Source organism: Varroa destructor, unplaced genomic scaffold, assembly GCF_002443255.2.
Source record: "Varroa destructor unplaced genomic scaffold, Vdes_3.0 BEIS01000004.1, whole genome shotgun sequence".
In the NCBI taxonomy this organism is placed as follows: Eukaryota; Metazoa; Arthropoda; class Arachnida; order Mesostigmata; family Varroidae; genus Varroa; species Varroa destructor.
The window spans coordinates 10,382,814-10,406,821 of record NW_019211457.1 but is presented as its reverse complement, the minus strand read 5'-3'; the positions used below and the strand labels follow the sequence as shown (position 1 = coordinate 10,406,821).

Here is a 24,008-nt window from a genome sequence, read left to right as displayed (position 1 = left end):
TAAACCACCTGTATAAGTGACTAATTGAAAACACTACGTTTTCTGGTAGGTCTTCCTGTTCTAATTCTCTAACCGCCCCAACTCTCTAAAACTCCATAGGTTCCCATCTAATTTTTTAAGCAAAACTAGTAATTATTGCCAAAATTTTATATACTATTATACATAAAAGATTACTAGCTTTTTCGTTCTGCGTACATCATAGTATACAATATACCATACGTCAACAAAATGAAAACGTAAACGTCTCTTTCTGTAGCCCATCCCTGGTTTGTACTTCTAGTATAGAGTCGTCAGCCCACGACACAAATTAATGGCTAACTAAATTTGATATCCTTTGTTCTTCTTTTAACCGTTTGTACTGAATATACCATATACAGCTGTGTTGAATTATATCATAAAATCTTCGACGATTCGGACAAGTTTCACTCTTCAGGATTAGGCTGTTAAATTGTATGACACCAGTTCTGATAGGAAACTGTAAAATTTTATCCACTGCTAAATAAGCCCATCATTCACGATTATTTTGACAGTGTTAGGGTCAGACAAATTGCCGTCTAACGTGTGTCCGACCGTTATTTGCGGGTTTGCGATGCTTACGGGGTGAATTCATTGCTGAAGCATGAAAAAGCATTAAGGATAACGGCGTTCATAGCGTCATGAAATCGTAACAGAATTGTTTCTGCATTATGTAATCCTAAGTTTAGCAACCAAACTACAACTAATAGACAAGATCTATTAACACCTAACGATGGCACTGCGATTATGCGTCGGATCGGTCAGCAAATCAATTTCAGTCACCGAAGTTCGCTTGGAAACACACAGTCGTTTGTAGTTTGTAGTCACTTTTCAATTACTGAATATATATACATATATTTTTTTAAAGCGTATATACGTCTCTGGAACTTCTCGTTGTTAGAAGAACGCTTCTGTGGTGAATCTATACAGCCTTCCGTATTTGTAAGTGCCCACACATAATACGAATCTAACTAAAAACGCCGACACTTTCAGGTTCTATCGGCCAATTATTATTATTATTATGTTCAAGACGTAATTAACTACAATAACATCAGGTTTTATTTACGAAAAGCTTATGTGGTCTAATAATAGCGTAAAGCACCTTTCTGATAAATTCTCTAATAGCCTATATATGAATACACGAGATCAGGAAATTAGAAATAAACATTTTAATAACGGCCAGTTCAACACCAATGTTACAATAGATCGGCCTTTCTCTACGGGTTCAACTCCATTTTCGCTTGATGTCTTAGGGACGTTTGTGGATCGAGTCAAGCGAGGCCCGACTTGGTCTTGCAACGATTGAGGAACATATAATAGTTAAAAAGATTAGTTTAGCCTTGCTCCTCGGACATCTGCACAGCCTTTGTTTAACGAAGCCTAAGTCAAGTTTTAATCAACGGAGAAGTATCAATTAGATTGTTATAGGAAATTAAACGATTTGTAATCTTCTGATTCATAGCTTGACAACGATTCAACATTTTTCCCGCGCCTAAACTCGCATAAATGTATAACGCACAAAAAACGTACCTGTCCGTTTTTCTAGGGGCTAATCATTGTCGAGTAAAGTAGAGAGGAGAGCAAATAGCATAGAAGAAATGTACCACTGTAGAAAACTATCTACATATTAGTGTTTCTTTACCTACGTAGCACCACCCAATAGCCACCGATACAACGTGACCAAATATGAATGCAGGTGTAGGAGAAATTAGTACAGAACAATCAATTATAAAATAATGACGACTTAAGGGAACATAAACTTGTATGACAAATGTGAGCCTTAATTTTAGCGGGACAAGCGAACGACCTCTAGCGAAACAAAGTAAGAGTAACATCGGCGGTTTGAAATTCTACGTTTCAACTGCGAATATGAATATATAAATCCAAGCGTATTTTTTTCGTCTTCTAACGAAATTGCTTAAATCTATTTAATACCATGCACAAATCCATGATGTCATCCGTACAGAAGCAGTGTGGACGCATATAGAGCAAATGCTGAAAAGAAACAAGTGGCTAAGTAGACGGGTTAGAAACAGAGATGGTTTCGATCCAGCCATGTGATTGATATGCACTACACAAGAAAATATTTCTACTTCTTTCCGTAGATACCATAAAGCTAATATTGTGATACGTGCTTTGTAGGTCACGCCGTAACTTATTTCGATTCTATGGTTATGAGATCGAAGTGACTTCAGTGATTTTGAAGTTACCGAGATAACAATATTCACAGTAGATAAATAACAGCGATCAGTAACATTGGTGCACCTGCAGAGTGTGAAAGTATCAGTCGGCTGGACTGGATTGGGCACCGTTTACCTGCTTTCGCACGAGTACTTCGGACTGGGGCTGTGACCGTCTATTGACCGACCGTTCGCGCTTCAAAAGCGTGTCGCGTGTCATCCCACGATCATATATTACATGTTATAATACATCATAGATCATGTCACACCTGCCGTAGTATCTGTTATCGGACTTTGCTGCGCTAACACGTTAAACCAAGCCATTCTAGCTTCATTTAATTGATTCAAACAAGCCTTTATTTTAGCGTCACATGCCCCACATTGCGTCTCTTCATTCGATCATCATCCAACCGCTTACTTTGAGTTGTTTTTTAAAATCTTTCGAGGCACCGATGTTACGGTTGGTGTTTTCTGAGTCAATTCAGCTACTCGCTCAGGTATTTTAGCTTTGAGTCATCCGATCGCTTGCAAACAGGCTGCATCACTTCTGCAACAAACGGATCCGTTTCGGTCTATGGGCATTCTAAACCTAGATCGTCATATTTTTTTTTATCAGAACGCAGCTATCCGAGCTTCCAGATATTTTTTTTCTCTCGATCCTACTAAATTGTAGCTCTCTATTGATTTTACTCAATTTGACTTTAGTTTACGTGCTGGTGCTTCCTTTATCTCGTTCCAGATTATCGCCATCACGATCATTGTTGAGTTGGTCGCATCGCGCTGAGTCTGTCTTTTCGATCCGCGCCTGCCTATTGTCTCTCGTGGACAACTTTCTCCGGGTGGGCGGGCAAATGGCCGTTTGCTAGAAGAAACACCAAAGGTTGAAGGTGGAGGTGTACACTCGCGGCCGTTTTCTTAGAACAGGAACCGTTCAGCAGCGTCTAAGGACGCATCATTGACAGCGGTTGCATCAGTTTCGCCACTGGTGTCACCGGTTACGCATTACCGTACTGAACTGTCGAAGAAGACCATTGCTGCGAACGAAACAGGAGTTACATTTGGTTCGATCAGATAGTCTCGTCACAACCGAGCAAACAAGATCCTCGCACGGCTTGCGCTGTTTGCTGCGGCCGCGCATTACGCTTGAAGAGCCTACTTAAAGGACCGCTGTAGCTCTTGCGGTTACAGCCACAGCAAGCAAAACTGTGATATTCACTAGACGTAACTTGCCTACTGATCTACAGCTATTGGCTTCTGCCGTTTTATCGTTGATGAAGAAGCTGAGTGTTTGAAAGCATTCTCGATCGGTTCAGACAGACACCTCAGACACCCCCTTAACCCTTTCGAGTTAACGTACCTCGCTGCCTTAAGGCTGCTGCAGTTAATTGTGAAAGCAAAAGGACTTCGCCTAACCAAGGGCCGCATGCAGCGTTCGATGCACGGTCTTCGATGGATGCCTAGGGGCAAAGATGAGGCTCCAGAGTATCAGCTGCTCAATTTCTACGGTAGCATGAAAAAGACAATAGGAGCTTTTTTTTAGGGGAGATACCCGTCGATGCAAGCAGGGCCACCTGCAACTACGTACACTAAACTAAAAACTCGCCCTTATTTCTTTGCTTGTATTGGCGGATGAGGCTTCTTAATCATAATTTGTTTTTACATCTGTCTTGTTCGCGTTGCATCAAATCTTGCATCCGTTAACAAAATGCTTATTTGAATTTCAGCTGTTGAACATACAAGCAAAAAAAAATTTGCGATACCGAGAACGCTGAGTCGGAAAGGTTCATCAACTAAGAGTTCGATACCGATATGAAGAGAGCGTGTTCTGTCGTTTTGGCTATTTCCAAAACACAAATCTTAGTCATTTCTATATTACTTCATGACCGCTACATAGAATCAAGAAATGTATTGATATATCTTCACTGTGTGTCTGCGTGTTTCATTTAGTCTTCCTTTCGACTAGATGCCCAAGCTGTGTTCATGCATCTGCGATATTTAACTTCGACAACTCTTTCAACGACCTCTTACTCGCAGGAAAACGGCACGATTGTAGGTGATCACATTCAATCTTAGACAAACGAACCTTATCTTAGGACATATATCCAAGCATAGCGAATTTAAGCGAGCAGCTTCGCAGAGCTCAGCGGGTGTCATTGACGGCATGCGATCTGTTTCCTTAATATCATTAGTCTGCAACGTTAGATAGAGACGCCTAATAGTAGACTTTCTTTCTCCATTCAGTCCTGAAGTGCTATCAGCAACAACAGTTGCAGCAGCAGCAGCAGCAGATGGTGGATGAAAACGCATTGAGTATAGCTTTAGCCGCCGGCAGCGTTAAAATAAATTTTTGAGTTATGAAGAGTCAGGCACGTTATCGATCACTCGAGCCATTTGTTTGTTTGTTTGCGATTGGTCGGGGTAACGCAGAAAAACAATCAGGCCTTAGATCTATCTTAACAGTTAACAAGGACCTCGAAAAAGTAACCTTGGGAAGGGATCGAGATGTGAGGAATATCTCTCTACTGACGAGTTTCACCAGTGTATGGGATGAATAGAGGATTACTGACTGGTTGGAGAGAAAAAGTCTAATGCCTTGTAATGATTCTATTCAGGATATATACTGTGAACTTTTAATAAACAAAGAAGAAAATTTGAAAGACATAGAAAAACTTTGTTTGCCTTATGCGTTACATTTTATTTCATAGACCTTCAGTTTACTATCGTCGAGTGTTCATAAGACCTTAAATCGAATCCATCATCAGCGGCTGGCTACTTATCACAGTTAGAACGCCAGTGCTCCACTAATAAATGATGTACGCTATCAACGCTTCCGTTTCCTAACTATAGTATTTACAAATAAATTATTGTTTGTAATTAAGGATGTGCTTGCTGTACGCGGGCTTTGGCGAAAACAATCGTCATCGTCATTTTATATCATATAACGGCTGCTTAAACTTTCTTGATCCACCAGAATATACTACAGTCATCACTCAACATGACAATTTGTGTTGAACTGCTATCGCCTGTCACGGTTGAACTATCGCCGGGGCGAATTGGAAACCAGGGCATCGTTCGCGTTTTGTAATAGTTTTATTATGGATACAGCTATGTACAACGTTGAATTTCATTGCCACGTGGGCTTCTGGTAACAGGCAAACAGCCCACCAACGACATGACAATGCATCGCATAAAAGTTCTATTTAGCACTCAGCTAAGACATTTGGCGCCTTGTGTTTTTGATTTGAGATCACTTATTTCACTAGGTACGAACTAGAGGAGGTTGGACAAGAAGTGACTTTATCCTCTCAATCTCCTGTCGGAGCGTGTTGGTCTCAATGCGTAACTGAAAGTTTTCCTGCTCGAGCAACGCGGCCCGAACAGCTGTTTCATCCTCCTTGGCGCGTCTGGCATCACGAGAGCGTTTTGCAGCGGCATTATTCCGTCGACGTCTCTCCCAGTATGCGGAATCCTTGAGTTCCTCAGGGAATGCTTTACCTCGTTTCCTAGTCGCTCGAATAGCCTGCGATGTCAGTGTAGTAGATGAATCGCACAGCTGATGGACATTGCCGCTGATCAGTGCGGGGATGTCGGTCGAATCATTCAACCCTGGGCTGGAATTGCTACTGCTGTGATTCGAGTGATCAGATTGCTCCGATGATTCGCGAACGTCGGTGCTTTGTTTATTAGATGATGACAAAATGCCGCTTGTCGGATACGCAGATGAATGGCAATTGATTCGTTGAGTGTTTTTGCTGATTTGTTGTAACAACGCCTGTACAGGAAAATGAAAAAAACGTTACGTCTCGAAAAATTGACTACTTCAAACCAAACAAAATACGCGTTGGTTCAGTGGTATACAAGGCCGCTTATTCTAAACATCTTAGTATCTCAGCCTAACAAAGGACTCATAAACAAAGTGTTTAATGTATCTGAAAGGTATAGCTTTGACTACGATCAGAACAGGCAAACGTGAGGGCGCGTTAAAGTTAACAGCTTTATGCGACTGCTACTTGAAGTCTATCAACTTATGTTATGAAGCACATAGACTAGAAACATCAGATTAAGATGTCATTACGTCGTCTACATGCACCCGTATTACATTCGTGTTACAAAGTGGTTGAACTTACTTGCTGATAGTATTGTGGATTGCCGTCTTGTTGTGCTGTTGACTTCGATAGGGGTAAGCCCGTCAAAAGTAGGTCTGCCGGAAATCTGGGGTCGACCCGAAGAGGAAACGGAGCTACGATTTCGTGACGGGGCATCCAGCTCTGCTCCAAATCTGAGTTGGTGTTCTGTCGTTGTTTGATAGATGAACACGGTTGAGATGGTACCCTTTGCACGGCTACTTGATCAGCTCTATCCATACAGGATCTGCTGAAATCCAGCGGCTGCTCACTCTCAGATGAATGCTCCCACCCAGGGGGAGACATCGAATTTTCACGTTTCATGACAAAGTCCTTAAACTGTATAGCCGCGCTCATGTCTGAATGCTAAAACGTAATGCGAATATGTACGTACCGTACGTTTATAACAGAATTTCTCAGAAGCGCCCATTTTCACTAAGTGTCTATGGTTTCGGTAGCAATGCTCGAGTGAATTTACCGACCCGTTGAATCGGTGTCGCAGAACGCAGCGATTAAAGAACGCCCGGTGGAGTCATTGCCCGTGCCTTGTTAAAGGCATAGACATATTCGAATACTAGTTTGTATGGCTTCACGTGACGAAGTCGCTTTATGTTTTCTTCCAGCGATTGCCGGTCATAGTTCTATAGAACAATCAGTTCGCAATTATTCATGACTGTTTGCACCCAGCTACTTGATACAGCTGTATAGCGTATCGCCATTGGCCATCATTAGCATACCTGGAACGCTCCCTCCGATCTGAGACCTTTGTTTCTATGTAAAACGAATCTACGTCTCAAGGGGACGCGTCCTACGAGTTTGTGAGTTGTATTTTAACGATTTGTGCTACACTTCGCCTTTATGCATACCAATCGCCGCTGGTCGTATGGTTAAGTCATGAGCAGTGTTGTATACGAGCTGCTATGTCATTGTTCAAAAAAAAAGCTCTCATTTATGGATAAACAACGTGAATATGATCCATCGCTAAGTTGAACGGTATCATTACAAATGCAATTACAAGCTTCTGTTTTTGTGGTGTCTGAACTTACCAAGTGTGGACAACAAGCGAATAGTACCAACTCCTGACACGGGTGAATGTTTCATCTAACAAAGTCTAGCGGTAAACACTCTCAATTTTTTAGAATTACTACTCTTGCCGCCGCTGTCGTATCCAAAAAAATTGTCATGAGGCTGTTCTCGATCGAACAGTATCGAGGTGTTCTAACCTTTACGTTTCTGTTCTCGTGCCGATCTTGCGCCTTTAAGGAGTGACATTCCTTCTAGGCATCTCGACTGATGGTTCGAGTTCTGCTGCCCAAAGGATTCGCCCTCGTAGCAAAGTAGATAAACGGTTTGGGAAAGGAGAAGTTGACGAACGGGAGAGGGTGACGCCAATGGTCTTGAAGGATTCAACCCCATCAGCCACCAGAGCGGCGCCTAAATCGAGATACCCTTACATATGTGTGCAGCATAGCGGGTTATGCTGTTTTAGTCAGATGGATGGGGTACATTAGAGTAAAATTGTATCACATACATGGGATAGATTGCGAATGGCATTTGATGATAAGGACACGCACAAAACGTACGCCTACATAACAGTGTGGGCCTTGAAGATCAAGTTCTCATGAAGGAGATTTGTCGGCGGAACCTGTGTCCACCTCAAAGGACGACGGAACTTTACGACTAAAGCCAGATAGAGCCAGCTATACGATGCGACGCAAAGCTAAAAAGGAAAAACGGAACTGTGACAATATGGCATACATTTAATGATATGTAAATCAAGAAAAGAAAAAGGCTTGACCAGCTTCTGAGAATAAGAATTACATTTTCTGGGACATAGCGTATGTCCCTTGATGAAAAAAGCCTGACGGCCAATCATAGATCGCTATAAACTCTAGAGCAATTGAAACAAAAAATAATCTTTACGCCTTATCGGCTTTGCAAGATTATTGTCACGTAGACTGGTTTCATTACGGTCTATCGTTGATATCGACTTTTGGCCGGCATCCACGGAAAACATCTGTTCCATTTCCTGGCCCAAACAAGAATCGATCAAAAGACACCGAATATACCTGATCGAATTCTTTATGCTTTCACATTCCATTCTTGAGTTTTCAATTTGTGACGTGGGGCGATGGTTCGACGTATCCGGTACGGCCGATCAATCAGGTCAGGTTAGGTTATATTGGGGTGCTGGGGGTTGAGGGAACGTTTTAGAAGAGCTAGCGATCAGCCTGAGTCATAATTGCACATTAGAACAATCAGCGGTCGTCTTGTCGGTGGCTGAATTAGCGAGCAAGCAGCAGGTTCGATCCTGGAAACTTTCTTCTGCGTAATAGGACCTAACTGAGCGAAGACTCTGGCAAACGTCGCCACGTACATGGGGGCACTTAGTGTGCCCTTTTGAGCGAACATAGCCCCTTCGAGACTCTACTCAACGTAAATGTTTTCTAAACCGACCAAGAATATTTGAAACATTCGTCAAGCCCACTAAAAAATCCACGCTATATTTTTGGTAGGGTAATACTTTTTGGCATTCAAAGAGTCGATTAGAAATAGGATTTTACAGCTAAACGGCCCGCGACCATGAAGTGTTTCAAGGTCGAGCACACAACAGAATATCCGAACCAACTGCAAAAAACCATAAAAATGTACTTGTGGGAATTGGAACTGTGACAGAAGGGCTTAGTCTTATTGCATGTCTAATCTACTGCTGGCGTCTGTATGTTCGTGCGGTTACTCACGGAAAGAACGCTTTTTTTTTTTTCAGTTCCATAGCCGTTCTTCTTCATTAATTTTTTATTTGAAGCAATCATCTTCTTGACTTGGTAATAGGTAGTCGAAGTGCTTCATCTGTGACGACCGAAACAGCCGAAAATTCAATGAGCCAGACTCACGAAACTTCCGGTGGCAACCATGAACTTCGCAGATATTACGACAAGGATTACAAAACTTAAACTTGTTCGCTCAGCGGCCCAACCATCAAACTTAAAGCACCTGCGCGTGCATCTGTATATAATCATAATGCATAGGGTTTTATTGGGTTCGACTGTGGACTCGTACAGTACGAGGCTTAGGTATTACGTTTTCAGTTGTCCTAAGAAGAAGAACGAGTTGAAGTTTATGATAAACAGGACTTGAAGGGTGCCGCCATTAATTGCACGCGACGATCTGAAACGTGCTAGCGGACGGCTACGGCCGCTGCTGCTGCTGCTGCAAAGGGCCGCCCGACAACGATAGCCATTACCATTTGTCGATGTTTCCACGATTGGCGCCACCGTCCATCGGGTCCTCACGAATATTCAAATGCACGAAAAGGCGCGTATTGATAAAGGGTCACGAATAAAATACGCTATGATACGATGTCGCTCAATATATAGATACGATAGCATGTATGATACGAACGAAGGCACGAAAATCCTGCCCAAAGATCGTAGAGTATCTCGGCGGAAGAAGCTCGAGAGAACAAGCGGCCTAGAAATGCCGGCCGGGGCATTATTTGTTTATATTGAGGCTTCTTTTGTAGTGTACTAATATAATCATCTGTAATATCGGTACAAATAGAAATAGGAACTTCTTTGTGTAATGAGATTTGCTTGGATAAAAGTACAGACCAACAAGTAAACGTCTTCGCTGATTTTCAGCTACAAAATAGTTGGAATCGAGCAATCGAAGAGACATAGCAAAATGATTGAGCTGATCGATGTTGCCTCTAGCAAACAGGTAAGTTGGCTCCAAACGCAAGTTCGAAGCTGCTAGAACACGCACACTCGGAAATTTCCTCGCTGTTGTTATTATTATTCAAGCTGAAAAATGAATTCGAAATCATAATACTTGCCAGTATCCTCATTCAACACAACCCATTTTGCCACAACTGGTAAAAAAATGTGCCCAAAACTTCATATTAATTGACAAGTAAGCATATTTTTATAGAAACCAGATTTTAAAAGGATTGCGCTTCTTTTTGAGTAGCCTATAAGCTTCAGAGCAAGACACGAGCAACCACTTTGTAGTTAACCGTAGTAGTAGCAGCAGCAGCAGCAGCAGCAGCAGCAGCAGCAGCTCTACGTCGATGTATGAAATCAAGAGTGGTCTGTCTAATATAAATTAAGAAAAAAAAATAGTAATACAAGGGAAAGCTACGATCTGCGCAATATCTGAAGTGCAGCCCTAGCCTATTTGACGTTTGTCCTTCAAACAAGGCTTGTGAAAATCAATTCCTTATAAACGATCCAAGTGGCATGTTCGTCGTACCAGAAAAAATCTTAGATAATTCGTAAATAATATCATATGTACGAACTATCCAAAATTAAACTGAAATCCTCTTTCAATATTTGCAACGCCATCTCTGTTCCATTACCAAACACATGATTGATTTTTCTAACACTGATCAAGCGATCGCGAAGTCGGCGATGGGGATACACGGAAGGTGGCCTTACAACCCAATATGGAATTGCTGGTCTGAGTCAGTATGGAACAAGCAATATTAGTAAGAATATTTAAAGATGTAGAAAAATATTCACTTGAAATTCTACTTAGAAGCGATCAATACTTTTTCGATGATCCAACATAAATAAACGCGTCGCTCAAAGAAACAAGTTCCCTTATAGTAGGGGTGTAGAATAACCACGAATCCCGTGTGTTCCGTCGTCAGGTGGCCGATGAAACTTGTTCATGCAAACGATGCAACGCTTCTAAATACGGTATAAGCTGTAATATATTTGGGTTTGCCTTACCGCCCGTAGATTTGACCGGCGTATGCAGCATAATAGGTACGAGCGGGCGGGCGACCGATTGACCTAACGATGGTAGTCTGCCGACTCGGCCTGTTTCATCTATGGAAATCCTTCGAAACTCTCGCGTAAGCACTAACACGTCATTGTTGACCGTTCGACTCAAGACAATGAGGCCACTACTCATTGCTAAGCTGATCTTATAAGCGATGGGATGTATCAAATGGGTAGAACTACCGCAATAAATGTTAAAAGTATGCCTAGATAATAGCAAATGTTCATAATGACAATAGCACTCATAGAATCCTCTCGTGCCCAAAGTAAGGAGGCACCAACGCCGCCCCAACGCGACCCATATTACCTGAGACGTGTTACCGTAAAGCCATCTAGCTCGGAAAACGGTCAACAATCTTTTGACAATCCAACGTTACGTCAGTGTAATACTGGATTGTCGAAAATTGATCGTATTGGCCATTTTTTTTTTCTAGCTGAATAAAATTCCGTCATTTAAAATGACTACTAAGACTGTTGAAATGATCCTATCTAAATTTATCATAGAGAGCTCTAAAAATGATAAAAACGTTTCTCAAAAAAATCTATATCTGTCACAATTTTATCACGATACCAGGTCAAGATATGCTATCGGATGTTACGGCCTGAAAATGATTGTTTCGTCCTGGAAGTGTTGATGTGGTCCTTGAAGTGGAAAGTTAAGGAAATTATTGCCACAATTGGACCAGATCGACGCGTGACTTGGCGCACGATTTTACCAAGGGACTAAATATCCATCACCAAACAGTTTTAATCTATTTGAAGATAAACGGAAGCTCAATGTTTGAGTGCTGCACGAATTCACATCAGATCATGTATTTCATAGTATTGAATGATTTATAACTATAATAGAAGTGATATGAAGTAGCTCATTGATAATTATTAATGTGCAAAAAACCAATGTCAAAGCACACACAACTTCAGCTACCCGGGGAAAAACTGACAAAGCTTAGATAGGAAATTTTAGCTACCCTGAGAATCCGGAATTATCTGTTTCGATATATCTGCGAAACTCCTTTAGTAGTGATACTTAGATTTGATAAAGGAATCTATAGGTCATTTGGCATTACTGTTCGCCCGAAAAGGATCGGCAATTAGGGAATTATGATGCTAGCAGAAAAATGGCGCCTCATTTTGTAAGAGATACTGGCTTCAATTTGGGCCTAAAACTACCCAATACGATTAAAACAAATATATGAGATTGATTGTTGAAGTATATAGTGGTCGATAATAATTAGCCCTAGACAAAGGTTGTTCTGAACAGCTTCTTACTGATTAAATAGTACTATTCATTTTTATCCACTTCAGCAAACCCGTGTCTACAATGCAGAACTAACACAATATATAATCATTATCACTAGAGTGTATAATGCGAATGAAGGGTTTTCTAGTGAAAACTAGCAATAATCTACCCAAAACAGCTAGTTAACGTACTATTTGTACTATATCTGCCGTATGCACTATGATGTTCTCTTGTTTGGATCGAAAAACTCTGTGCCTCTCCTGAGAGTTCCAGCCCACATTTCTGAACCCCTTCCATGATTTACCACATACGTTTGATATTTCCCTGGAAAAACAAGTTAATATAGAATCTGTCATTTCTACGAACCGTTTACTGTCCAATTCAGTATTCATACAATGGGGGAGCTACAGTCGATATTCACAACTAGACATCTTTAAAAAACCCCCTGTGTCTGTCTTATGATGATCGAATGGGTCTGATATGACGAAATTGTCTTAAATACAATTATCAGAGTAAGTAAAGCTTAGCAGTGCCTATATCATTATATCTGAATGGTAAAATCGTTTGGCATTCTTGCTTTCCACGAACGGTGATAGCCTGGATGCGTACGTTTGAAAGCAGAGTGGAGCGAACGACGAGAGTATTTTTTTATTTTATAAAATTTAAGGCTGTCATAATAATAAGTTGTAAATGTTTAAAAGTAAACAAGCAGTTTAATTGTGTAACGAAATCTAAGCAATATCATCAATAAGAAGTCGATTACGAGCCTCTCGACGCCATCGTTCGGTCGGATTCGTATCATCCTATGGGCTTTTCTATATAAAAATAGAAAAAGGAAAAGATTTAAAAGGCATGTATTAGGAAACCTACCAGTCTCAAGCACTTAACAGGGTGATGTGAGATTGCTATCGTCTGTTATCCAGTCAGACTTGGTCATCTCTATCCTGACTTTTAGCTTTTGATAAAAAATCACGATTTTAGTCTCATTGATAGTTGTCCTCCCTTAAATCTCTCCAACTCTTTCTCAATCTGTGACCCGTACCCCAAAGAATTTTCTTCATTTTTATCTGCTACTTTCCTCACTCTCTCCTTAATTTGGCACATGTATCCCAGCGGCGTTGCCTAGAGGTCACTGAATAAACGAAAGTTCGCGCGTGCGAACGCGCCGTACTAGCCATTTTTATACGAATCTTTGCAACCCCACCACCGGCTTCTGACATTTAGATAGATCATTGCTGAATGACACTTTTGCGCACCCATTATCCACAATGCTTTGGTGATCATGCTGGTACCACAGCGTTTATTGATTCGATGTGTACGCGCGTGCAATGCATGGAACATACGACTAGCTGCTACCTCGAGGGAAATCCCGCCACATCGTCAGCGCGTGCCGTAGGCACTTCCTGCTTTTGACATCATGATCCACGAGCACGCTGTAGCACAGAGCGTTTCTGATCCAGATATTGTTCAGTATCTTTCCCGTTTCTGATTGGTGCTTTTGATCGAGCCGGTCTTCAAACTTGTACCAATAAGGAAACGTGGAGTGGATAGGGTGCCATTTATTTGAAAATCAGAAATAAGGCGATAAACGTGGGTCATTAAATCAAACGAGTGGCTGATTTTCGAGGCAGAGTACGATACGTTCCGATGCCTAAGTTAAAAACTTTGTCTGCTTATTGTATCCAACATGATCCACATATATAGATATAAACACGTTTAATCTTACAAGAAGAGCCCAAGTGCTATTTTACTCTTCCTTCCCATCGCGGGTAATCTTTTTAGCATAACTCTGACACCTCCGAAGTTAGAAAAAGCGTTTGGTTCTCTAAACTGACTACGCTTGAAACTACTGTTCAGTGAAGCACTATTATTCATGGCATAGGTCGGTAAACCCCATGTAGGTAGCGGAAGGCCTGCCTTTCTAACTGCATGTGTACTCCGATTGGCTGCTGAGTTCGTTCAGACGAGCGGTCCGGGTCCGTTTTTACAGCAGAACCAACTCACAGTTGCATAATGAGCATGTGCCTCAAGGAGACAATGTGTCTCAGCGCCTATTCAGGACTATTGAATCTGAGCATAATTGATACGTCTGCCGTAATTGTCAATTTAGATACGGTCACGGATACTGATAAGTACGACTATATGCGGGCAAATCTTTCGACGTTAGCGTTGAATTCATTCAATCGGTGCGCGAAATTGAACCTCGAACGACTCGCGTGGCCTAGTACATCTGCTCTATACGAGGCTTGCCAAATGTCACCTACCTAATTCGAGTTGGATAGATACACACGTGTGTTTTGCAACGCCTAACATTGTATGCCAAAACACGATCATTTTTCAAGCTGTGGTACAAATATGAAGTGATCTCCTACGTCATTAGGTTTTTGTTTCTTTTCCTAAATCAAGGGTATTAGAGGTCTATTTAGTGGAACACGAATCGTCGCGCCAAGAGCGTGCACCCTGTGTAAAAATATGTTTCTATTTTCATCTAAACGTAATGTTTAAAACAGCTTGCAGCTTTCCGCGAATGTAACGAGAGTCGAAAAATGGATACCTTTGTTGATTACAAAACATGACACATAGGCCTCTGGGCCACCCGAAGTCAGTCTGCGCGGTTCCTCGCTAGCGATTTCCAGTTAATGGCCACAAGTTTCATATACACTGAATATGAAATGCACCATTTTACTGGCGCGTACGGCGCGGCTGTTAGCGTGTCTAGCCAATGCTGCCATAGCCAAAAATATTCGTCATTGTTTTTCGTAGGTTGTAAACCCGTCAGAACTCTGTTCAAGATTTGTTTCGCACTCTGCGGAAATTCCTGCAAAATATTTTGCCTGGGAGCATCTGCCGAAAAGGGTGCCTCAGCAAAGATCATAGAAGATGCTGAGTTAGACGGTCCGCTCGTTGGTCATTCGTTTCGTCGGACCCATGCAGTTATCACAGCGACTTCTGGGCTTATGCAGTCCCTCGGCTACTTAAGAGGCACCCGAGCAACTGCGGCAACAGCTACCGGCAAAGTTTTTGCGCCTTTCAATTAGAAGATATGGATAGAGAACTGAATGTTGCTTGGAAGGACTCAGTGGCCGATCAGTCCGATCTTCGAATGGCTAACCACATACCAGTTAAGTATTTTAAGAATGACCAGTAAAACCGCGCTTGGAAGTTAAACGAAAAATAGCTAATGCAGAGGAAGATAAGCAGTTACAATCACAGAAATACTCGGATAAATAAATTGGATTAGCAAGGTGGAAACTTGAATCATATTTCGTCTCTGAGAAGACAAAAGCACTCACAGGTAGTGTATTTCGGGGGGCGGCTGTTGTGTCTCTAGCGCCAAGTCGATCGATTCACAAAACTGTAGCACAGAGCGGGTCTACTAAAGCGTCCCCTGATACTTAGCAGAGTGCAGTGCTAGCTTACGATTTGTAGGACAAAGATCACCTCAATACTGCCCGAATGACGTTCGCGATGAAGACGAATATATCGGTCGGACATCTTCAGATCAACGCTGTCCTACAAGTAAGCTGGATAGTTTTTTGAAGCCACTGCAGTAACGGCTACTGTATAGTAAAACAATTGTAGACGCGGCCTTTTCAATTCAATCGTTTCCCAGTTCAAGCCTTATTGCTTTCAACACGCGTTACGCCATGTCTCATGTGATGCTTAACTAGGTCCGGAACTAACAATCGGAACAAGGTGAACGTCTATCATGCTTCACAACGCTAAAGCCCACCGTGGGTTTGAGCTGAAACCCAGCTATCCCCATCGATTTGTTGTCGTTTTCCTGCTGTGTCGTGCCCTGAACTGCCTGTGATCGACTACCTGTATCGATAAGCAATGTAGCTATCAGTGCTCAGTTCAACTCAGTTATCTAGCTAAGGCGTTATCAATTGCTCTTAGCAATTTATCGGATTCCATACGAGCAGACACCATAGAATGCAAAATAATTATCTAATGGTAGATCTATTTGCAAAAGTACATGGTGAAATCTCCGCCTATTAGCGTTGACCTCTGATGAAACTGGTAAATTCATTGACGTAACCCTACGCAATGTCGCAATATTACGCAACCCCTACAGTATTTACGGTAAGCACGTAAAACAGATATTCGGTCACTGGCGGACAACACTTACTTATGTTCAATTTTTTCTATGCCCACCTTAGCGAATAGTGCGCTAATTAAACGATCGTAAATGGCTACCCCGTGATAAGGTCTATAGGAAACTATAATTTCATCATCATAAGCGTCCAAATCTCATTGAACACTCTGATCGCTGGAACACCTAAAATCCTTGCGAGGTGTTTTTGCAATTACATTTAACCCGGTCTAATCTTTTTTTTTTGTTGTGAATATTAAGCGACAGCTATTGTGAGACGCTGATTATTATAATCAGCACGACGGCTGCATTCGCATCCCCCTATATCTGTCTATATCTATGTCTCTATATACATGTGTCTACTAGGCGTGTACCTAGAATAGGCTCCTGGGAGTACCTGACTTTTTTTTCAAGCGCCAACAATCGCTCTCGTCATCAAAGACGAAGATAATTCAAAGAAGGTAATTCTGTCGTAAACGAGTTAGATGTCTTGTTTATTTGTGTTTGTCATGGATTTACTAATTCGACTTCATTGTTCCAAAAATAACAAAAAAAAAAAAAGCAAAATCCAAATAAGATAATATAATGGTTTCCATTTTACAAGGATCCAATGGACCCCGCAATATCGCTCGATGCTCTGCAACGGCCCGTTACTTTTCAGGTAAATCGAAACAAACGATTTATATCTTTGGTGTGATCTTGAGCAAAACATGAAGCTTCACTTCGAGAGCCAGATCACGCTTGATAACAGTGGTCAGCACATGCAATCCATCCATATGGATCGCCAAAGAATCCGGCCCTTCAATTCATTTTATTCTAAAGTGAAGCGCTTCGACGGTCTTCCGCGAACTTTGCCGGCCATGCAAGTCCTGGCGGTGTCCTTTTTTCGCTGTTCGTCTTGAGTGCGCAGAAGCTGCATCGTCGCAATCATATGTCGAGTTATATTGCGCATTGCCACAGGCGTAACAAGCAGATTAGCTCAATCGATGGTGGGCGAGCGGGCGATCGAACGAGACACTGCGGTAGCAACAGCATTGCCGGGTCGCTAGCAGACCGTTGGCCAACATAACCTTAAACTATTGATCATACAGGCTCATCAGAATAGAAAGTCTTCCGCTAAAGACTTAAAGAAAGCTAGAAGAGGATTGCAAGATTGTCGGTCTGTTGCGAGATCAGCCACTCAGACGTGGAGTCGAAAAAGCGGCTGCTAGACAATGTGTCGGAATGGCTTGGAATTCTCTTGAGCGATCTACCAAACGCTATAGTTAAGATTGTACGAAAACAGGGTTGGTCGACGGTGCGTGACGGACTCCCAAAGAGAGCTGGTCAATGGTGCCATAGATACAGTATCGAGATGAGTAGTAAGCAGTGACAAGGCATCATGTGGCTGAGGGATGAGGCATCGATTTGTGAAAAGAGGGGTCTACCATATCTGCGAACTAACAACTATCTCTGGCGGGGGCTTAAACTATTCGACCAGCGAGCATCACGCAAACGACCAGGCCCAAAAAATAGCCATCCTACGAGAGGGAACTGCCTCAATTGTCTATCATATCAGCAGACGGTATCGTTAAATATCTATATCGCATAGTGTAAAAGGCATGCGCAGACTTGACACACACACACTTCAAAGGATTAGAGGATTTGAACCAGCATTATAATATCCTTCAAACCTTTTAGGTACTTCCCAACGACGGCGGACTGTCTTGATAGAGGTGACGAACACAAGATTATAACTTCTACATCCGATCCGTTTAGTTATAGTTGAGGATATTGGATGTTACGTTGACGATTGTTGCGACGCTGTAGATGTTAACAATCGTCGCTTGGAAGTCTTTGCTATAAGTTGGTAATCAATCAACGTTTATTTCACGACGATTTATTAAGTATCGATTGGGCACATGCTGATCAAGGACTTTCTGCTAAATGTGGCGCTTCTATACTAAACAGCCATTTAAATATTCCACGTTGCTATAGGCTGTACGCGTTGCCTATCGCCGTACAGGCTATCCATTCGCGGAGAAATCCTGCAAACGCTAATGAATTTCGTCCTAAAATTACTATAGTCGCTCATACACTCCAGACGATATAATGAAATAGTACTATTTCAACTAACAGAAATGGGCGCAGTTACGGTGCCATCGACAGAATTAAATTTCTAGGACAAATTCACATAACACATTCTTTATCCCTTTGTCCTATTTACCATATATATATATACATATACATACGTGGGAAGACGTATGGCCTTCTTTTAGACATTTCAGCTCTTCACGGTTGCAAAATCATTTGTTAGTTACGCGGAAGACTTTTCGTGATGCGTTCGCGTTTTTGGAAAAAGTACGCTGGAGTGACGTCTCCGCCTCCCCTGCTGGATATCCCATTAGAAACATGAACTTTGGTCTCGAAATTCGCTTCTGCCCACGACGAGCAACCCAGCGATCATCTCTGCAGTTTATTTCTCTATGGAAGACAAAGAAACTTTTGTCAAACAAAAAATTGAACGCTACCTGCCGCTTTGCTCTCGAGCTAACCGAGTGGCAAGCTACACGGTAAAATCTCTTGGTTTTATTGTTCTGAAAAAGTATCTGTCTGACTTTTACGACACACGAGGCCTTCGTTCGAACGGTCCGTGACATCCTAGGCTCACTCGTACCAAGTTTCTTCAATACAGTTCTGGTAGGAACGAAGGGGTTAATGGAAATGGAGTTTCAGGCAATAGCGATTAACTCTAGACTTTAACAACTAATGTTGTTTGTCTGTCGTGAATTTTTCGTTACAATAATCTGCTTTAATCAACCGCACGCTCGTTAACAAGTTTATAATTTTGGTGGGGATTTGTCCTTCGCGTAGAAATTAGATACTGGCTGTTCATTCGCGAAACTTAAGCACAGTTGCTTGCCATGACAATTTTGGGTTTTTTTTTTTTGTTTTTTTATGGAAAGGGCTGGCTTTCAGCTGGTGCTGAAAGCGGCGAATGAGCGCATGCCGGCCACAACGGACATCAATGTCTGTCCCAATTGAAATGCCACGCCCTGTATAAATAATACCCCCTGGGTAGCTATCAGAATCTGTACAACAAATCAATCCTTTGCCCACCAGCTTGATCACTAGCTAGCGTTCATAAACAATCGTATTTAAATTATTGTTTATCAGTACTCCAATGTATTAGTCTATCGACTTCGAATTTATTTACAACACAGACTCGCTCATCCCAACATTTCCACCCCATCTGTTTCTCTCTACTGCATTCCCGATGAACCTGATTTGAGGTCAAGGCCTTTTGTCCGCTGCCATGTTGTACTGCCTTTAGTTCAACTAGTTAGAATCTTCTGTTCGTAAAGTCCCGTCGGTCCGTCACCTTCATTAGAATATTCTCGCTTTCCCTTTCGTAGCTTCTGCTGAAAAAGAATAGTAGAAGCTGACCGAGTTCCTGTCTAATTCGGTTCCTCAACAAAACTTTCATATGATGAAGTAGCTGCCGTCATAATAACCTGATATTGACAGTGATGCTGGTGATGAGTGACAATAGATGGCGACATTTGAAAAGTTGACGGCTGAGCAATTTGACTCCCATCTCTCGCTCGTCCTCTGACTGTCTGATTTCAAGAGAAGACCGAGGCCTCGTATGACACTTCAGTCTTTTTGTCTAGTAACCAATGCATCATTACTGGCTTGGTATCGCAGCGAATATTATGTTTACCGGCATAATTTTATGTGCGGGATCTGGTGATATTTCGTATCAGCGATGCTTGCAGCGACACGCTTAAGGTTTTTCTATTGACTTATAACGAAAAGGAAGATTGTATGTTCACCCCAGGGAATAACGGGGACTATAGTGTTGTAATGAAAAAAACGGCGCTATGTCAATTTGATTGTGAAGAAGAAATTTCACTTCTAATTATTATTTATTTAGGCTTGTAACTTACATTTCAGTTAATGAATCATCGAAAGCCGTTCATCGTTCTAAATAGAAGAGAACTGTAAGACAAAAATATGTACAATATAAGCTATATGGGTTCTGGCGTTTATTAGCGACTTATTGCCTTATATTGACTACAATGCACCAGCAGTAACAACGATAAACCCACGGTAAAAGGGCATACCAGCATCATATATCGGCCCTTTTCTAGCGTACCCTTATGATTTGTTGCTCCATTGATGATATGACGAGTTGGGTTCACTGACCGTCGGGTGTTCGCTGTTTGGCCGCCCGCAGGTCTTTAAGCAGGGGTCGATGATCGTTATCCTCGCCGCCGTTGCCCGTATTCCCTATTTCGATTTCGTTTAGCTGTCCTTTTTTGTTGTGTTCGACCTTCTACCTGCAACGGGTTTCTACTCGACTCGAGGTCTACGACCCTGGCCTTTGTGGCCTGCATGTCTTGACTGGCCACAGTGCCCTGTCTTCAATGCGAATTACTGCAAATTGTTGTGCCCATTTCATCATCATCTGCTAACCACGTGTGGAGTGTATAACTTCGCTGTAGTGCCATCCGCTGCCACAACAAAAGCTTAGCATACTGCTCAGCTTAATGCTACAGAAGCGTAATCATGTGCGGACAGGGACTGTCTACTGCACATGTGCCTATCTTAACGGCGGTAGATAGCCGGTGGACGCCCGATGTTCCTGAATGTCGTTCGTCCGAACTTCCTGTTTGGAAGATCGGACGCTAGTTACAAAAAACCAACTGATGTTCACGCATTCATTGATATTTGCGCGGTCCCGATTGCTTAGCACGGCCACTACGTTCGTCGAACGACGACGAACAGATCGCTTTGAAAAAATCTACCTGATGCTGGTCGTCGACAGCGGGTGCATCGCCCGGTCGCTGTTGTGATGTTGAGCATTCAGTCGCTGAACGACTCCAGGGCATTGCATATTTGAGTGTGTCGCCGGCGTCGTCGTCGTCATTGTTCTAGTTGTTGTTATCCGCTCAAATGGACGTTAACAACTCTCGAGCGAACCGTGGACGAGACAAAAAGGAAACAGGGCACCTACCAATGAAAAGAGCCTGTCGCCAATGATTTTTTCCTATGGTAACGAAGCTACTGTGCTATATGTGCACCAGGCCATTATTTATTAATTCCTATAAGCCAAATAGCAAAGAGTATGACAAATAAAGTGCGAAAGCCCATAGCAGTTCATCAGAAACTTTTTCAAGTGAACTTACAGGCCAAGTTGTCAGAGAAAAGCTTCAACTTTCCAAGATGTTTTGAAGAAGTGCTCATTTAGCTGAAAGAACCGCATTACCAGTTACAGCTTTTAGCTCACTTTAACTTTTCAAACAATAGAGGATGCATCTATTGCAATTGCGTAGTCGTATTCCGTTGCAAGGCTTTACGTATCTCCAGGCTGATGGGCCTGCAGCATGCTAGCCGCGTAAGTTTGAGTAGGAACTTAGATATTCTACGAATAGGGCAAGTAATAATTGACTCTGATCAGTAATAAATTCACCGTTAACGAAATTATTAGGTATATTTCTTTGTTCTGACCGTCTGCTGGGACTGGAAGGCGAGACCTTCTCATTAACCAGCCTGTGTTCTGGACGACCAATCCGCATGACGATCATCAGACAAATAGCAACAGTAAACATGTCTCTCTTTCTTCGCAATGAGGAATCCGCATAATTTTGCGGTGGTGGGATTCATCCTCAGTCATCTCGTGCATCGGCTACGAGATGGAGGCGGACATTATAGCAGATCGTAGTCGCGTGGCAAAGATCCCGTCCTTAGGCACGTTCCGGCACGACGAACCTCACTCTCATTATAGAGCACGTGCTGTCGCTTAATGCTGGGCCGGAGCGCCCTCTTGAAAAGTGCAAGCATGCAGGACAAGCCGCCGGGTGTTACTGTGTCAACTGTTCAGGCCTACGAGTTTCTGTCCTGATAATGCTGTCTCATAGTTCATATAGGAAGCATTGGCAAAACCTTGAGAACAATCATAATCAGATAATAGAGAAAGACACGCAAGATAGTTTTATAGGTGAAAATGATTTTGGATTATCGTTCTCATCGGCGACGCAATAGTTAAGCTTGCAGAATCAAACATAAACTGAACTCTATTCGAGTTGGTATACTTTTGTGGAAAAAATTATTCCTTCTGTAATGAACTATATTATATGAGGCTGTTCAGACAATATGCGGGCCATCACTGTGTCTACGAGAAACGCCATAGGTTTTTCTTTTTTTAATATGTACCAGATCGTAACGGGCATTTGAAGATGTGCCCGTACATTTTTATGTTAGGATTAGACTACTCTCCCGAAAACCTATTTAGGCGGCAGCGTACTGCCATACCTAGTTGAATCGTATTCCGCCGAAGACGCTGTGCGTTTTAAGTCCATCCTAAATAAGCCTGGTAGGGAGCGGTATTTGTAGTTCACTTTCTACCAATACGAAGGGGGAATTTGCGTACAGCTGAAACGCCAGTACACCTAGCCTTCACTTCTTTGGCGAAGTCGTCAGATTCTGCCATGCACTTACACATTTGGCGCACATCGATCCAAGCGCACACCTATCTACCGTGGAAATTACTGCCATCTCTGACCAGGCGTTATCTGTAATTGACTGGGAGGCTAGGTCAAGCCTTGCCTTGGTTATGGTAATAGGAGTAATTCATGCAATTTGATATGAAGCGGATTAGACGGGACACCCCTTCTTTACCAGAGCAGTCAGTCAATGGGGGGTGGGTGATCAAGGAGCAACACATCTTCGAGCGCCACCTGGCGGGCGAATTTCTCCATCCGCCGTCCAGTGGCGGTCAAACTTCCATAGGCACTTCGTATGAACATCAGTAAATAACCAACCTGGTAAATGTCAACGCACCGGACTCGTACGGTTCAAGTGGTCAGACAAGTAGCCGATAACTGTTCATACGAGCGGAAAGCAAGCACTTCGACCTCAGTGAGTCACTCACCTCACATTGGGTGGCCACTGCACAGGACAGTGGCGTTATGGGTGTCCACAGCGGCTGTCACTTAAAGTGGTGGCATAATGCAACCAGGCGAAAGCGGTTGATTCAGGAGCTGTACCTCATCAGATCACCTTAACTGGTCTTCTACATCACGCCTGGCTGCTGGTTAGGCACCTGGATGCCTTATCTCCTTGTCTGCTTCCCTTTCAATGACTCACATATTATCTCTCTATTAAACATTAAGAGGAGTAGCGAAGCAGCATAAAAGGCGGTCTAAGTAACAGCAACTTCCTGTTATCATTTCGGCATTTGTCTGTCGCACAAAGGACTTGGTAAATGTCCAGCCCGATTTGTCAATAACTTAAGCTAATAAAAACTCCCGTATTTAGATTAGGCAATTCAGATCCCACAGCGTATATGCAGGATCAATGCGATCTCGAATCTGTATATGTTTCAAGCAATGTATGTATCTACACGATCGTTTGCAAGTTCAGTAAATGGTATAGGTGGACGCGCATCATCAGATATCGCCATCTGTGTGTCGGAAACGGCGGTAAATAGGTAAGATAATAGCGTCAACTCGAGACGAATCTAGTCATGTCTTCCCGCCCAACGATGTACTTATGTAACCCTCCGCGTGGGCCTCTCGCCTCATT

The 24,008-nt window shown here is 42.5% G+C and overlaps 2 protein-coding genes across 5 annotated transcripts in view; one reads left to right on the top strand and one right to left on the bottom strand.

The window, feature by feature from the left end:
* The window catches only part of LOC111250318 (uncharacterized), a 119,118-nt gene that overhangs the window by 47,237 nt on the left and 47,873 nt on the right, over positions 1-24,008 (top strand). The window lies entirely within an intron of this gene.
* LOC111250321 (uncharacterized) overlaps positions 5,088-24,008 on the bottom strand; it is a 58,035-nt gene continuing 39,114 nt past the window's right edge. For 2 of the 4 annotated variants that reach the window (XM_086988935.1, XM_086988937.1), the window contains 2 exons: positions 6,323-6,685; positions 5,088-5,967 (listed from right to left, as the gene is read on the bottom strand). In XM_086988935.1, coding sequence (XP_086845061.1) covers positions 5,455-5,967; positions 6,323-6,676 — 867 coding nt within the window. In that variant the 5' untranslated portion in view covers positions 6,677-6,685 and the 3' untranslated portion in view covers positions 5,088-5,454. Of the gene's footprint in view, positions 5,968-6,322; positions 6,686-7,365; positions 7,621-24,008 lie in introns of those variants that run through there. The other 2 variants (XM_086988936.1, XM_022805372.2) reach the window with 2 other exon arrangements.